The 14,553-nt window shown below is 49.9% G+C and overlaps 1 protein-coding gene across 1 annotated transcript in view; it reads right to left on the bottom strand.

The window, feature by feature from the left end:
• Positions 1–2,535, bottom strand: part of UBE2V2 (ubiquitin conjugating enzyme E2 V2) — a 69,788-nt gene extending 67,253 nt beyond the window's left edge. Inside the window, exon 1 of the mRNA XM_082258105.1 lies at positions 2,401–2,535. Coding sequence (XP_082114231.1) covers positions 2,401–2,416 — 16 coding nt within the window. The 5' untranslated portion in view covers positions 2,417–2,535. The remainder of the gene's footprint in view (positions 1–2,400) is intronic.
• Positions 2,536–14,553: the final 12,018 nt, after the last annotated feature.

Here is a 14,553-nt window from a genome sequence, read left to right as displayed (position 1 = left end):
CTGGATGTAAAACACTGGAGGCTAAGGTTGTCAGACTGAGGTAAGTACGCAGGGGTGAAGGGGGAAGGGTGGTTAGGTTAGATCAGGGTAAAGAGTTTTTAAAAAAGTACAGCCCTTTAAAAACAAACTGCATGCTGGAAGCGGTTTGCAAATATAGGCAGGCAGAGGGTAAAGGATCTATCGCCAGTATAGTATGTGGTCTCCCTGCAACTGATCTTTCTTCATCACTGACTTACAATAACTTTGTCTGCACTGTGTCTTTGTGGAAGTGGCCATCATGGTAGAGACAGGGCTTTGCTTCCCCATATCAGAGCCTCCAGCAAGGCGAATAGTGAGCAGCACAGCCGTGATATCACCAGATCGCACTTCAAATCTCCTGAGACTACCACTCAGACAGCAGGGTCTTAGCTTTCATACTGAAGATACATAGCTAGAAGGTTGCATGCACAGGCAATGTCTACGCACACTCACATACTGTTTTTTATTTTTAGGACAAATAGTACAATTTTCTGGGCACTGCTTAGGTACTGGCAGTGAAGTATGAAAAAGAAAATATATCCTGGCCCTCCCTCCAAGTTAATGGCATAACATGCTATTAGGTAACATATACTAACGCATTATGCCATACTTGCCTGTAAAGGAGATCCCTTCAGCAGCAGGCTGCCAGGGCTTCCATCTACACCCAGCCTTCCTTCTGGGTTGTCTTCAAGGCCATATGAATGGCCAAGCCCCAATAATGTCACTCCCACACATGCCCACAGGAGTCACGATGGCGGCACAGTGCTCTGGTTTGACAGCAAATTTAGCATGCCCTCAATTCAGAGCTCAGCTGCATTGCGCTGGTGAAGTCACTGGCTAAAGACATTGTGAAGATCTCCTAAATGGTGTACGTTTATGACATATTATTGTACCTAGATAAGCTTTGTTATAAGCTTACCTGTTGGTAAAAACTGCCACGCAGGGTTTACTACCGCTTTAACGCTTCTATAACAGATCTTTGGTTTTTTGAGTTCCAATTTAAAGCGGAAGGAAAAAAAAGTGGTCTCAGGCAAGTGAATGCCATAATGTGCTAGTATGCCCTGCACATTAGCCTGTTAAGGCAGACTTACCTTTAAATGGAGCCTTCAAGCACTGCACAGTCACCGCTGCAGATGCTCCCATCTTTGCCTGTTTTTACTTTTGGATTCTCAATCTCTGGCCATTGAATGGCCGAGCTGCGATGGCGTCACTCCTACAAATGCACACAGGAGTCATCATCGCAGCACTGCCCTCTGCATTGATGGCACACTCAGCCTCAGTTCACACTATGAATAACATGTGAATCGCATTGCATTTCTGTTCAAATCACATGCGATTCAGTGCGGTGTGATACGAGCCCATTCATTTTGAATGGGCTCAAATGACATCACATTGCACCAAAGTGGTGCATGCAGCAATTTTAGAACCACAGTGCAACTGCATTCCTCTTAAAATCACATCTGATTCAGTGTTTTGCGATTTGAGCTAATTCATTTTGAATGGGTTCAAGTCACACGGCATTGCACCAAAGTTGTGCATACAGCTATTTTGGAATCGCAGTGCAACTAGATCGTATGGTACTTTTGTACCATGCGATCCGGTCAAATGCAGTGCATTTGCACCCTGCGTTTGGGGTGTGGTTAGGATTGCACTGACACCCGCTACAGATCACATGGGCAGTTTGAATTGAATGTGGAGCGGGAAACGTGCACAGGCTTAGTGTCACCTGAATGCAGAGTGTCACCTGAATGCACAGTAATGTCATTGGCGAAGGCCAAAGTAAATATCCTCTAAACAGCGAACATTTAGGTGCTATCCACTGTACCTACAAGTAAGACTTATTATAAGCTTACCTGTGGATTCAAATTCTAAATCTAAGGAGTCTACTACTGCTTTGTCACATGTCCTAAAGTAATGGCAGCCATGGGTTACTATCTATTGAATACGGCAGTTGGATTGCTGCAGAAGGGTAAGAAATGGTCAGATCTCAGGTGAGGGATGGAATACATGAGGTGAGGGATGGAATACATGAGGAGGGGTCTGCCCATGCTGCAGACAGTAAACGTATAGGAGGTAATCCTGTGTGTGCGGCAATCAGCATCCAATGTCACCCAGATCACTACTCCCATCTGTAGTAGGGTCACCTGTACATGTGCCTGGCCTAACTGCCAGCAGCCAATCACACTGCAGCTCTCTGCCCCCCGGGCTGCGGGTCACCTGCACAGGCCAATGTGTAATTGTGGAGTGGCTGGCCATGGAGGAGGAAGGAGGCATGGAAGTCTATCAGAAGGTGGGTATACATGGAGGCATACAGGCCATGCCGTGATACCAACACATCCCCGCCGGTGTCTGCACCATTCCCTCTGCCCGCCCCTCACCAACCTGTGCTCACCGCCATCTTCTCCGCCGCCCAGGACCGGAGGAGCCCACGCACTCCTGATGTCAGCACGTTCAACTCCCCCAGCCGGTCAGCGTCACTTCCGTCCCCACAAGACGGTCAGCCCCCTCCGCCGCCCAGTGTGCTGTGCGGGATGGGGAATGAGCGGAGTGCTTATGAATGAATAAATGAATGAATGAATGGTGCAGTGAGCTCAGCCAGCTCCTCCATTCACCCTTCACAGCACGGTGTGACTCTGTCAGTCCATGCTGTGCTGTCCCTCTATAACTCGGCTCCTGTGTACTCTATATACACCTGTACTGTACTGGGTCTCCTGAAACAATTGTCGCACCGCCAGTGTTGAAAACACATAATATCCTCTATAAAGAAAAGAACGGCATTCAGTATAAGCACGTTGGACAGATGCCCGCATTTTACACCTATTTAAATAAACAGGACTTTAAATACATAGGGGAAGATTAGAGCAGATTTTAAATAACTAAAAATCTGCAAATGTTCATAGTTCGCATATAATATATACTGTATATTTGATTAAAAATAAACTGTACAGAAGAAAAAAACCTTTGAGCGAGAAGTTGGTTATTTGGCAAAGAGATTAACCCATAAGGGATATGACAAAATATATAGAGGAGGAAATAAGAAAAGTAAAAGGGATGAGGAGAGAAGATCTTGTGAAAGATAAGGAAAAAAGGAAAGAAAGAGAAGGAAACATAAATACAGCGTTTCTACTGGATTTTAACATCCAACATAAGAAAATAGAAAATATTGTGAGAAAGCACTGGCATGTACTGAAAAAAGATCGCATATTATCAACCGTTCTTCCAGAACATCCTAAATTCATATATAAAAGAGCCCCCACAGTGAGAAATAGAGTGGTAAAATCAATTTTGCAGGGCTAGGTTTTTCGGCCTACAGAAAATCTTATGCATACAGAGCTTCCAGGGTGAATCCAAAGAGAAGGAAGAGTTTCACTGTTAAACAAAAACAGGAAAAGCGCTCTGGGTGCAGACTGCTTTAATAAAAGTAAATAGAAGTAAAAGACAAGCAGCAACTCACAAACATCAGGTCATGAACAAGCGTGTAAAAAGATCCACCAGGGGTGGTGCCATCCCTCTTTTGAAAGGGCGGTATGTCTAACACTTGTGGAGCCGTGGAGCAGCAGAAAAGGTGGCCGACAACGGACATGCGCTCTCTTTCTTCAGGTGCTGCTTATCTTTTACTTTGTCATGGGTCTGCTACCTAAGGGTTAACTTAGAGCAGAGTCTGCAGACTAATTGCAGTGGTTGGCAACAGGCTGCTCTATTTAACCTCCTAAGCAGCATTATGTCTTTGCTGTCTGATCTGCAGCTTCCTGTGACCCCTGCTCCTGTTTACCTGCTTCTGTGATTGATCTCCTGCACAACTCGGCTTGACTTTGGACTTCCCTTGCTTTCTGCCTGCACCTGATCTCGGCTCCCCTCTGACCTTGAACCTGCATGCTTCTTTGGATTCCACACCGCCCACCTGTTGTTGACCCGGCCTGTGAACTGATCCGTTTGCCTGTGAGCCCCCAGAGTGAGTGTGGACTTGGGCGTTCCGTCCTTCTGCCTGCCCGCTGTTGGGATCCTCCTACCTGCTGGTTGTCTCCTTTTAAAGCATCTGGGACCGTGGAGCTGCCCGTCCAACAGCTGACCCGCCAGGCCCTCATACCATTCTGCTCTCCCGTGCCACCTGTCTGCTCTACCAGGGGCCGTGAGTCACATACGTAAGGGAGGCCTTCCTCTGCACTATCGGGCTCATCAGTCAGGTACATGAGAAATTGACAGTATCAGACAGCCATGTCTGAGCCCGAGCGAGGAACCTCCCCCATGGAAGAACTGTGCCGACATCTGGCGGGTCTGACACAAGCTGTTAAGGATCTACAAGAGGGATATACTTGGCTGGAAGAACGAGTTCAAATTTTGTCATCTCCCGCCAACCCTACAGGTGCTACCTCATCCGCACCTGCGGTAGTGATGTTACTACCAAGGGTACCCACACCCGAAAGATTTGCGGGTGAACGTAGCAAATACAGAGCCTTTCATAATGCTTGTGAACTCTATTTTGCCCTGCAACCCTGCACCTTTTCTTTGGAAGCAACCAAAGTGGGCTTCGTTATTTCCCTGTTGACCGGAGAACCCCAAGCCTGGGCACATCGTCTTCTTGAACAAAAGGCCGAATCGCTAAACAATCTCACCACGTTCTTTGACATGATGTCCCGACTTTATGAGGACCCCCAGCAGACTGCTACCGCTGAGCCCGCAATACATGTACTTCAACAAGGCCGCAGAGTGGCAGAGGACTACGTGGCCGAGTTCAGGCGTTGGAGTTCTGATACCAATTGGAACGATGCGGCCCTTCGTTACCAATTTCGGATGGGACTATCTGATCCTCTAAAAGATGAACTGGCACGAGTTGGGATACCCCAATCCATGGACGCACTTATTAACTTGTCAATTCAGATTGACCGACGCCTAAGGGAAAGTCGCTCCGAAAGATCCTCAGGCCAATATCGGCCAACTTGGATGCTACCTAAAGTTCCCAGTTTCTCCAGCCAGACTCCTTCTGCTCCAGTCGCTCCGGCCCCGGACACCTCGGAACCCATGCAGTTTGTCTTGCTTCGTCCCTCTCTCACCATGGAGGAACGCCAGCGGAGACGAATCAATAACCTCTGTATGTTCTGTGGGGAACCCGGGCATTATGTGAGGTCCTGCCCTGCAAAGATGCGTAAGTGCCTTTCAATCTCTTCAATGCATGTTCCTGTTTCACCTAACCAAGCCTCTCATCTTACTCTCCCCATCATGTTACAGCTCCCAGGAAGGAGTATCCAGGTATCCGTCATAATTGATTCCGGAGCCTGCAGCTGCTTCATAGACTTGACGTTTGCAGCCAAACACCTCATTCCATTTCAACCAAAGGCCCGGGGACTAGCTGTACATCTTTCTGATGGCTCTGTCATTAAATCCCGTCAAGTCACACAGGAGACAGTCCCTTTGCTTACTATCATTGCTTCCCATCACCAAGAGTTTTTACGCCAGGATGCCATTTCATCACCTCTGTTCCCCATCATCTTAGGTATGCCCTGGCTACAGGCCCATAACAAAAATCAACTGGGCCACTGGAGAAATCAAATTTCCTTCAAGCTATTGCCAGCAACATTGCCTGCAAGAACCTTCAGTCAACCCCTCACCCTTACACTGCCTTGACTCAGACCTTGAATTACGAAAATCAATCCCAGTGGCATACCACGATTTTCTGGACGTATTCAGTAAGAAGGGTGCAGAGACCCTCCCTCCTCATAGGTCCTATAACTGCCCTATTGAACTGTTACCAGGGGCTGAGGTCCCTTTCGGAAGGATTTACCCTTTAACTGAGCTTGAATTGGGCACGCTAAAGGACTATATTGATGACAACTTAAGAAAAGGGTTTTTTCGCCCATCTACCTCTTCAGCTGGTGCAGGCATCTTCTTTGTTGAAAAGAAGGACCATTCACTGCCACCCTGCATAGATAACAGAGAATTGAACAAGATTACTGTAAAGAACCATTATCCTCTGCCTCTTGTGCCCGAACTGTTTCAAAGACTGGGAGCCGCAATCATCTTCACTAAACTGGATCTGCGGGGAGCATACAATCTAATCCGTATTCGAGAAGGAGACGAATGGAAAAAGGCATTTCGTACTCGATTCGGGCACATCGAGTACCTAGTCATGCCTTTTGGGTTATGCAATGCACCGGCCACCTTTCAGCACTTTGTCAATGACATTTTTTCGTGACTATCTGGACTTGTACGTCATTGTGTACCTGGATGACATCCTGATTTTCTCCTCAGTTGATGACCACCGTAGACCTGTCCGAAATGTGCTAACCCGACTACGGCAACATGGCCTCTACGCCAAACCAGAGAAGTGCGATTTTGAACTTCAGTGTATCCAGTTCTTAGGTCTGATCATCTCTGTTGAAGGCATCAAGATGGACCCTCAGAAAGTCACCGCCATCTTAGATTGGCCAGCTCCTATGGACAAAAAGGGGGTTCAACCCTTCATCGGGTTTGCCAACTTCTACCGGAAGTTTATTAGGGTGTTCTCTGCTATTATCGCCCCCATTACCGAACTAACTAAGCAAGGAACCCGATTCCTCTGGTCTCCCAAAGTGCAATCTGCTTTTGAAGCCCTCAAGAAGCTGTTCACGTCAGCACCCATCTTGAAGCATCCTGACCCTGCCTTACCTTTTGTTCTTGAAGTTGACACCTCGGAAGTTGCAGTGGGGGCTGTGCTGTCTCAACGTCAAGGAGCTAAAGCGCTACTCTACCCGGTTGCTTTCTTTTCCCGCAAATTATCAATAGCGGAAAGAAATTATGATGTGGGAGACCGCGAGCTTTTGGCTATCAAGGCCGCATTGGAAGAATGGCGTTACTTACTTGAAGGTGTAGCACATCCCATTCTTGTCTATACTGACCACAAGAATCTAGAATATCTGAGAACGGCTAAGAGATTAAAACCTCGGCAGGCAAGGTGGGCACTTTTTTTCTCTAGATTCTTATTCCATATAACGTACAGGCCAGGGTCGAAGAATACAAAACCAGATGCACTTTCACATATGTTCAACGACCCTGAAAGGTCCACACTCCCAGACACCATCCTTCCCTCAGGAAACTTTCTTATATTACAGGAGAATCTCCTATCCAGAATCAAACAGGCTTCTGCTGAGATTGCTTCGTCTTCTGAAACCAGCTTACAGGCACAGGATGGCCTACTGTGGCATGAAGGTAAAATTGTTGTACCTAAGGACTTAAGAATTGCGGTGTTAGAGCTCTGTCATGACCACAAGCTGGCCGGACACTTCGGTGCCCTGAAGATGGCCGAACCGGTACAACGCATGTTCTGGTGGCCTCAGGTGGTAGGCGACTAAGAGCTATGTGGAGTCTTGTACTACTTGCTCCCAAAGCAAGAACAGCAGGGTAAAGGCCTGGGGTTTACTGAAGCCATTGCCCGTTCCAGAGAGACCCTGGAAAATGATCTCAATGGACTTCATTGTGGAACCCTCCCCGGCAGAGGGTTTTACTACCATCTTCGTGGTGGTGGACATACTGTCCAAAATGGCCCATTTTTTTGCCCATGAAAGGTACACCCTCAGCTGTGGAAACTGCAAAAATTTTCGTCAAAGAAATTGTTAGGGTCAATGGTGTTCCAGCCAACATCGTGTCCGATTGGGGTGTCCAGTTCACCTCCAGGTTCTGGAAAGCTCTGTGTGGTTCTCTAGAGATTGAATTGGCTTTTTCCTCCGCATACCACCCTCAGACGAACGGACAAACAGAACCAATCAGACCCTGGAGCAGTACCTCCGTTGCTTCTCTTCCTTCTACCAAGATGACTGGGTCTCTTTAATCCCCATTGCCGAGTTTGCTTATAATAACTCTTTCCATTCTGCCATCAAACAAACTCAGTTTTTTGCTAATTACGGCTTTCACCCGTCCTTCCTGCCTAGTATTATACCTGAATGCTCAATCCCTGCAGTCTCTGAAACAATGAATTTGTTCTCTGAAAACAACAAACTTTAACAAGAGACTATGGCCAAGACACAGGAGTATAATAAAAAGATCTTTGACAGGAAGAAGAACTAATTAGGAGAACTAATTCTGGAACCTGGCAACCAGGTATGGTTGTCTACAGTGAACTTGAAAATGGCTTGCCCCTCAAAAAAGTTGGTCCCTAAGTTTGTGGGTCCCTTCCCTGTTAAGAGGAAGATCAATGATGTAGCCTATGAGCTAGAATCACCCGATTCACTTAAAGTTCACCCCGTCTTCCATGTGACTCTGTTGAAACCTGTGGTTCCGAATCCTTTTCCTGAATGAAATACTGGTTCACCAGAGCCTGTAATAGTCAATGGAGAGGAGGAATTTGAGGTAGAAACAATCTTGGATTGTAGAAGGAGGTACAATCAGGTTCAGTACCTAATTAAATGGAAGGGGTATGGACCGGAAGATAACTCTTGGGAGCCTGAAAGCAATATTCATGCTAACGAACTAATGCAATCCTTCAAGAGATCCCATGCCGAGAAGTTGGCTCAATTGGGCATCCGGAGGCTGCCCTTTAGGAGGGGGCAATGTCATGGGTCTGTTACCTAAGGGTTAACTTAGTGCAGATTCTGCAGACTAATTGCAGTGATTGGCAACAGGCTGCTCTATTTAAACTCCTAAGCAGCATTGTAACGCTGAGCGCTCCGATCCCTGCTCCTGGACCGGAGCGCTCGCGGCGTTCGTCCCAGATCCACTCACCTGTGCCCGCTCCGGCTCTCTCCTCCGCTCCCCGCTCACGTGGTTCCCGGCGTGCGAGTCCCTGCACCATAGGGCGCGCGCGCGCCGGCTGTTTGAAATATAAAGGGCCAGTGCACCAGTAATTGGTGCCTGGTCCAAACCTCCCTTCCTGTTTCCTGTTCTCTGTTTCCTGTTCTCTGTTTCCTGTTTCATATATAAGTGACCTGCCCCTTCTTGCCCTTGCCGGATCTTTGTTGCCTTAGTGAAAGCGTTACCTGTGTTATCCTATGCCTGTTGCCGAACCCTTTGCTAACGACTACCGCCTCTGAACCTGTGCTGCCTGCCCTGACCTTTGCTACGTCTGACTACGCCTCTGCCTGTCCCTCTTGTACTACGCCTATATCAGCAGTCGGGTTGAGCCGCTACCAGAGGACACGACCTGGTAGTTACTGCCGCAGCAAGCCCATCCCGCCTTGCGGCGGGCTCTGGTGAAAACCAGTAACTACTTAGAACCGATCCTCTGGTACGGTCCACGTCAATCCCTCACTGACACAGCGGATCCACTCCCTGCACCGCTCCTGCTACCAGTCCGGACCCTGACAGTAAGATCCGGCCATGGATCCCGCTGATGTGCCTCTGCCTAGTATCGCGGACCTTACTACAGTTGTGGCCCAGCAGTCGCAGCAGATCGCTCAGCAAGGTCAACAGCTGGCACAGTTGACCGCCATGCTGCAGCAGCTTCTTCCAGCACAGCAGCAGCCGCCTCCACCGCCTGCATCTGCTTCACCACCGCAGCCTGTGGCCGCCGCCACTTCTAGAGTTCGTCTGTCCATGCCAGCCAAGTACGACGGTGATCCCAAGTTGTGCCGCGGATTCTTATCCCAATGCTCCCTTCACCTGGAGATGTCGGCTGACCAGTTCCCCTCGGAGTGAGCCAAGGTGGCATTTGTCGTTAGCCTGCTTTCGGGGAAGGCCCTGGCCTGGGCTACACTGCTTTGGGACCACAACGATCCTGCCACTGCCAGTGTCCAGAGTTTCTTTCAGGAATTCCGGAGTGTTTTTGAGGAGCCAGCCCGGGCTGCCTCAGCAGAGACTGCATTATTGAACTTGTCCCAGGGGAGTTCCTCTGTCGGAGACTATGCTATCCGTTTCTGCACCCTGGCTTCGGAACTCTCCTGGAATAACGAGGCGCTCTGTGCTACCTTTAAGAAAGGCTTGTCCAGTGCCATAAAGAACGTCCTGGCCACATGAAGTCCCTACCAACTTGAGTGACCTCATCCATTTGGCCACCAGGATTGACCTGCGTTTTGCTGAGCGACGAGAGGAACTGCTACAGGAAAAGGGAAGTGCTCATCCCAGACGCTTTCCTCGTCTGGCTCCTATCTTCCAGCATCCACCGCAACCCTCTTCTGGGCCTCCCGCCGAGGAAGCCATGCAGGTGGATCGGTCTCGCCTGACCACGCAAGAAAGGAACCGCCGTAGAGACGAGAACCTCTGTTTGTACTGTGCCAGTACTGAGCACTTTTTAAAGGACTGTCCTCTCCGTTCAACCGCGTCAGTGAAATGCCCGCACCTAGTCAACGTGGGAGAGGCGTTGCTAGGTGTGAATACCTCCTCTCCACGCATTACTGTCCCCGTGCGGATTTCCCTGTCCGCCAAAATCTCCTTTGCTGCCCCTGCCTTTCTGGATTCCGGTTCAGCCGGTAAATTCATCGACGCCTCGCTGGTGAACAAGTTCAACATCCCTGTGGTTCGTTTACTGAAGCCCATCTTCATCTCCACAGTTAATGGAGAGAGACTCGACGGTATGATGCAGTTCCGTACAGAACCCCTCCAGATTGACATCGGAGTCCTGCATTCTGAGCGATTGGAGTTTTTTGTGTTACCCCATTGCACCTCAGAACTCCTCTTGGGTCTGCCCTGGCTCCAGCGCCATTGTCCCGTTCTGGATTGGACCTCCAGAGAGGTTCGAAGATGGGGTTCGGCTTGTTTCGGCAGATGTCTCAAGTCAGTACGAGTCAAGTATGCACCTGTTATTTCTCCTCCTCCCGATCTGCCTGAACCATATGCGGATTTTCCAGACGTTTTTTGCAAGAAAAAAGCAGAGGTGTTGCCTCCACATAGGCCATATGACTGCCCCATTGACTTGCAACCTGGCACTACGCCGCCTAGGGGAAGAAACTATCCTCTCTCCCCTCCAGAGACTCTAGCCATGTCAGAGTATATCCAGGAGAACCTGCAGAGAGGGTTTATCAGGAAATCCTCTTCTCCTGCCGGAGCAGGATTCTTCTTTGTTGCGAAGAAGGACGGTACCCTTAGGCCTTGCATAGACTTTCGGGGTCTCAACAGCATTACTGTAAAGAACCGTTACCCTCTTCCCCTGATTACGGGACTCTTTGACCGGTTACAAGGCGCCAAGTACTTCACCAAGTTGGATCTCAGAGGGGCCTATAACCTTATTCGCATCCGATAGGGTGACGAGTGGAAGACGGCTTTTAACACCCGAGACGGGCATTTTGAGTACTTAGTCATGCCTTTCGGACTCTGTAACGCTCCAGCGGTCTTCCAGGAGTTCGTTAATCACATTTTCCGAGACCTGCTCTATACCTGTGTCGTGGTCTATTTGGATGACATCCTCATCTTCTCTACTAACTTGGATCAACACCGTGCTCATGTCCGCTTAGTACTCTCCCGTCTCAGGAAGAACCGTCTCTACGCTAAATTTGAAAAGCGCTTGTTCGACCGTACCAGTCTTCCCTTCCTGGGTTACATCATTTCTACCAAGGGACTACAAATGGATCCTGCCAAACTGTCTGCCATCCTGGACTGGCCTCGTCCCTCTGGCCTTAAGGCCATCCAGCGATTCCTCGGATTCGCGAACTATTATAGACAGTTCATCCCGCATTACTCCACCCTTGTGGCACCAATTGTAGCCCTAACCAAGAAGGGGGCTAACCCAAAATCTTGGCCGCCCCAGGCCGAGAAGGCCTTCAGCACTCTTAAGTCTGCCTTTGCCACCGCCCCAGTTCTGTCCAGACCGGATCCTACTAAGCCGTTCTACCTGGAAGTAGACACTTCCTCTGTTGGTGCTGGTGCTTTGCTCATGCAAAAGACTACGAGAGGCAAGTCGGTTACTTGCGGGTTTTTCTCTAAGACTTTCTCTCCCGCTGAAAGAAATTATTCTATTGGGGATAGAGAATTACTCGCCATCAAGCTGGCCTTGGAGGAGTGGCGGCATTTACTGGAAGGATCGGTACATCCCGTGAACATCTACACGGATCATAAAAATTTATCTTACCTCCAGTCTGCTCAGAGACTAAATCCTCGCCAAGCTCGCTGGTCTCTATTTTTTGCCAGATTTAACTTCCGGATCCACTTTCGTCCAGCGAGCAAGAACCTCAGGGCCGATTCCCTCTCTCGTTCGTCTGATGTCACAGGAGAGGAAGTCAAGCCACAGCACATTGTGCCCCCGGAATGTCTGGTCACCGTGGCACCTATAGACTTGCGTAACCTCCCTCCCGGAAAGACCTATGTTTCTCCCTGTCTTCGCCTAAAGGTTCTTAAGTGGGGACATTCTTCTCTTCTCGCAGGACATCCTGGCGTCCGAAAGACTCTACAACTTATCTCCAGGAGATATTGGTGGCCATCCTTGGAGAAGGACATCTCTGAATTTGTACAGTCCTGCTCTGTATGTGCCAGAGACAAAACCCCTCGCCAAAGACCCGCCGGCTTTCTCCAGCCACTTCCCATACCAGAGACCCCTTGGTCCAATATCGCGATGGACCTACCACTATCTCACGGGAAAACTATAATTTGGGTCGTCGTAGATCGCTTCTCGAAAATGGCGCACTTCATCCCGTTGCCAGCCTTACCATCCGCACCTCAGTTGGCCAAGCATTTCCTCCGACACATCTTCCGGTTACACGGCCTGCCTTCACATATTGTCTCAGATAGAGGAGTCCAGTTTGTGTCCAAGTTCTGGAGGGCTCTTTGTGGACGGCTTAAAATCAAGCTGGATTTCTCTTCTTCATACCACCCCCAAACCAACGGACAAGTAGAGCGGGTCAATCAAATCTTGGGTGACTACCTTCGCCACTTTGTTTCCTCCCGTCAAGACGATTGGGTCGACCTCCTCCCGTGGGCGGAGTTCTCCTATAACCACAAAGACTGGTTTACGGTCGTCATCCTCTGCCTCCTCTGCCGTTATCCTCCTCCTCCGGTGTACCTGCAGTGGATGACCTAGTGCAAGACTTTTCTGCCATCTGGCGTGAGACACGCCTGTCCCTCTTACAGGCCTCATCCCGCATGAAAATCCAAGCGGACAAGAAACGTCGGTCTCCTCCTGTCCTGGTTCCTGGGGACAGAGTTTGGCTCTCCTCCAAGTATGTCCGCTTCAGGGTTCCTAGTTACAAGCTTGGTCCTCGTTATTTGGGACCCTACAAGGTCAAGAAGAGGATCAATCCTGTGTGTTACCAACTCCATCTCCCTTAAAATTCCCAACTGTTTTCATGTCTCCCTCCTCAAGCCTGCGGTCTTTAATCGCTTTTCCCCCAAGAATCTTCCTCCCACGCCTGTATTCGGTACCTCGGATGTCTTCTCTGTTCAGGAGATATTGGCCTCTAAATTGGTCAGGGAGAGAAGATATTTTTTGGTGGACTGGGAGGGCTGCGGTCCTGAAGAGAGATCCTGGGAGCCAGAGGAGAATATCTTGGACCGTTACCTCATCCTCAAGTTTCTGGGTACCAAAAAGAGGGGGAGACCAAAGGGGGGGGGTACTGTAACGCTGAGCGCTCCGATCCCTGCTCCTGGACCAGAGCGCTCGCGGCGTTCGTCCCAGATCCACTCACCTGTGCCCGCTCCGGCTCTCTCCTCCGCTCCCCGCTCACGTGGTTCCCGGCGTGCGCGTCCCTGCACCATAGGGCGCGTGCGCGCCGGCTGTTTGAAATATAAAGGGCCAGTGCACCAGTAATTGGTGCCTGGTCCAAACCTCCCTTCCTGTTTCCTGTTCTCTGTTTCCTGTTCTCTGTTTCCTGTTTTATATCTAAGTGACCTGCCCCTTCTTGCCCTTGCCGGATCTTTGTTGCCTTGTTGCCTTAGTGAAAGCGTTACCTGTGTTATCCTTTGCCTGTTGCCGAACCCTTTGCTAACGACTACCGCCTCTGAACCTGTGCTGCCTGCCCTGACCTTTGCTACGTCTGACTACGCCTCTGCCTGTCCCTCTTGTACTACGCCTATATCAGCAGTCGGTGAGGTTGAGCCGCTACCAGAGGACACGACCTGGTAGTTACCGCCACAGCAAGCCCATCCCGCCTTGTGGCGGGCTCTGGTGAAAACCAGTAACTACTTAGAACCGATCCTCTGGTACGGTCCACGCCAATCCCTCACTGACACAGCGGATCCACTCCCTGCACCGCTCCTGCTACCAGTCCGGACCCTGACAAGCATTATGTCTTTGCTGTCTGATCTGCAGCTTCCTGTGACCCCTGCTCCTGTTTACCTGCTTCTGTGATTGATCTCCTGTACCACCCGGCTTGACTTTGCACTTCCCTTGCTTTCTGCCTGCACCTGACCTCGGCTCTCCTCTGACCTTGAACCTGCATGCTCCTTTGGATTCCACGCCGCCCGCCTGTTGTTGACCCGGCCTGTGAACTGATCCGTTTGCCTGTGAGCCCCCAGAGTGAGTGTGGACTCGGGCGTTCCGTCCTTCTGCCTGCCCGCCGTTGGGATCTCCTACCTGCTGGTTGTCTCCTTGTTAAAGCATCTGGGACCGTGGAGCTGCCCGTCCAAAAGCTGACCCGCCAGGCCCTCATACCATTCTGCTCTCCCGTGCCACCTGTCTGCTCTACCAGGGGCCGTGAGTCAGAT

This window comes from Pelophylax lessonae (assembly GCF_965119305.1).
Source record: "Pelophylax lessonae genome assembly, chromosome: 5".
Lineage (NCBI taxonomy): Eukaryota > Metazoa > Chordata > Amphibia > Anura > Ranidae > Pelophylax > Pelophylax lessonae.
Note: the sequence above shows the minus strand (reverse complement) of the source record. Positions and strands in the feature narration are given on the sequence as shown.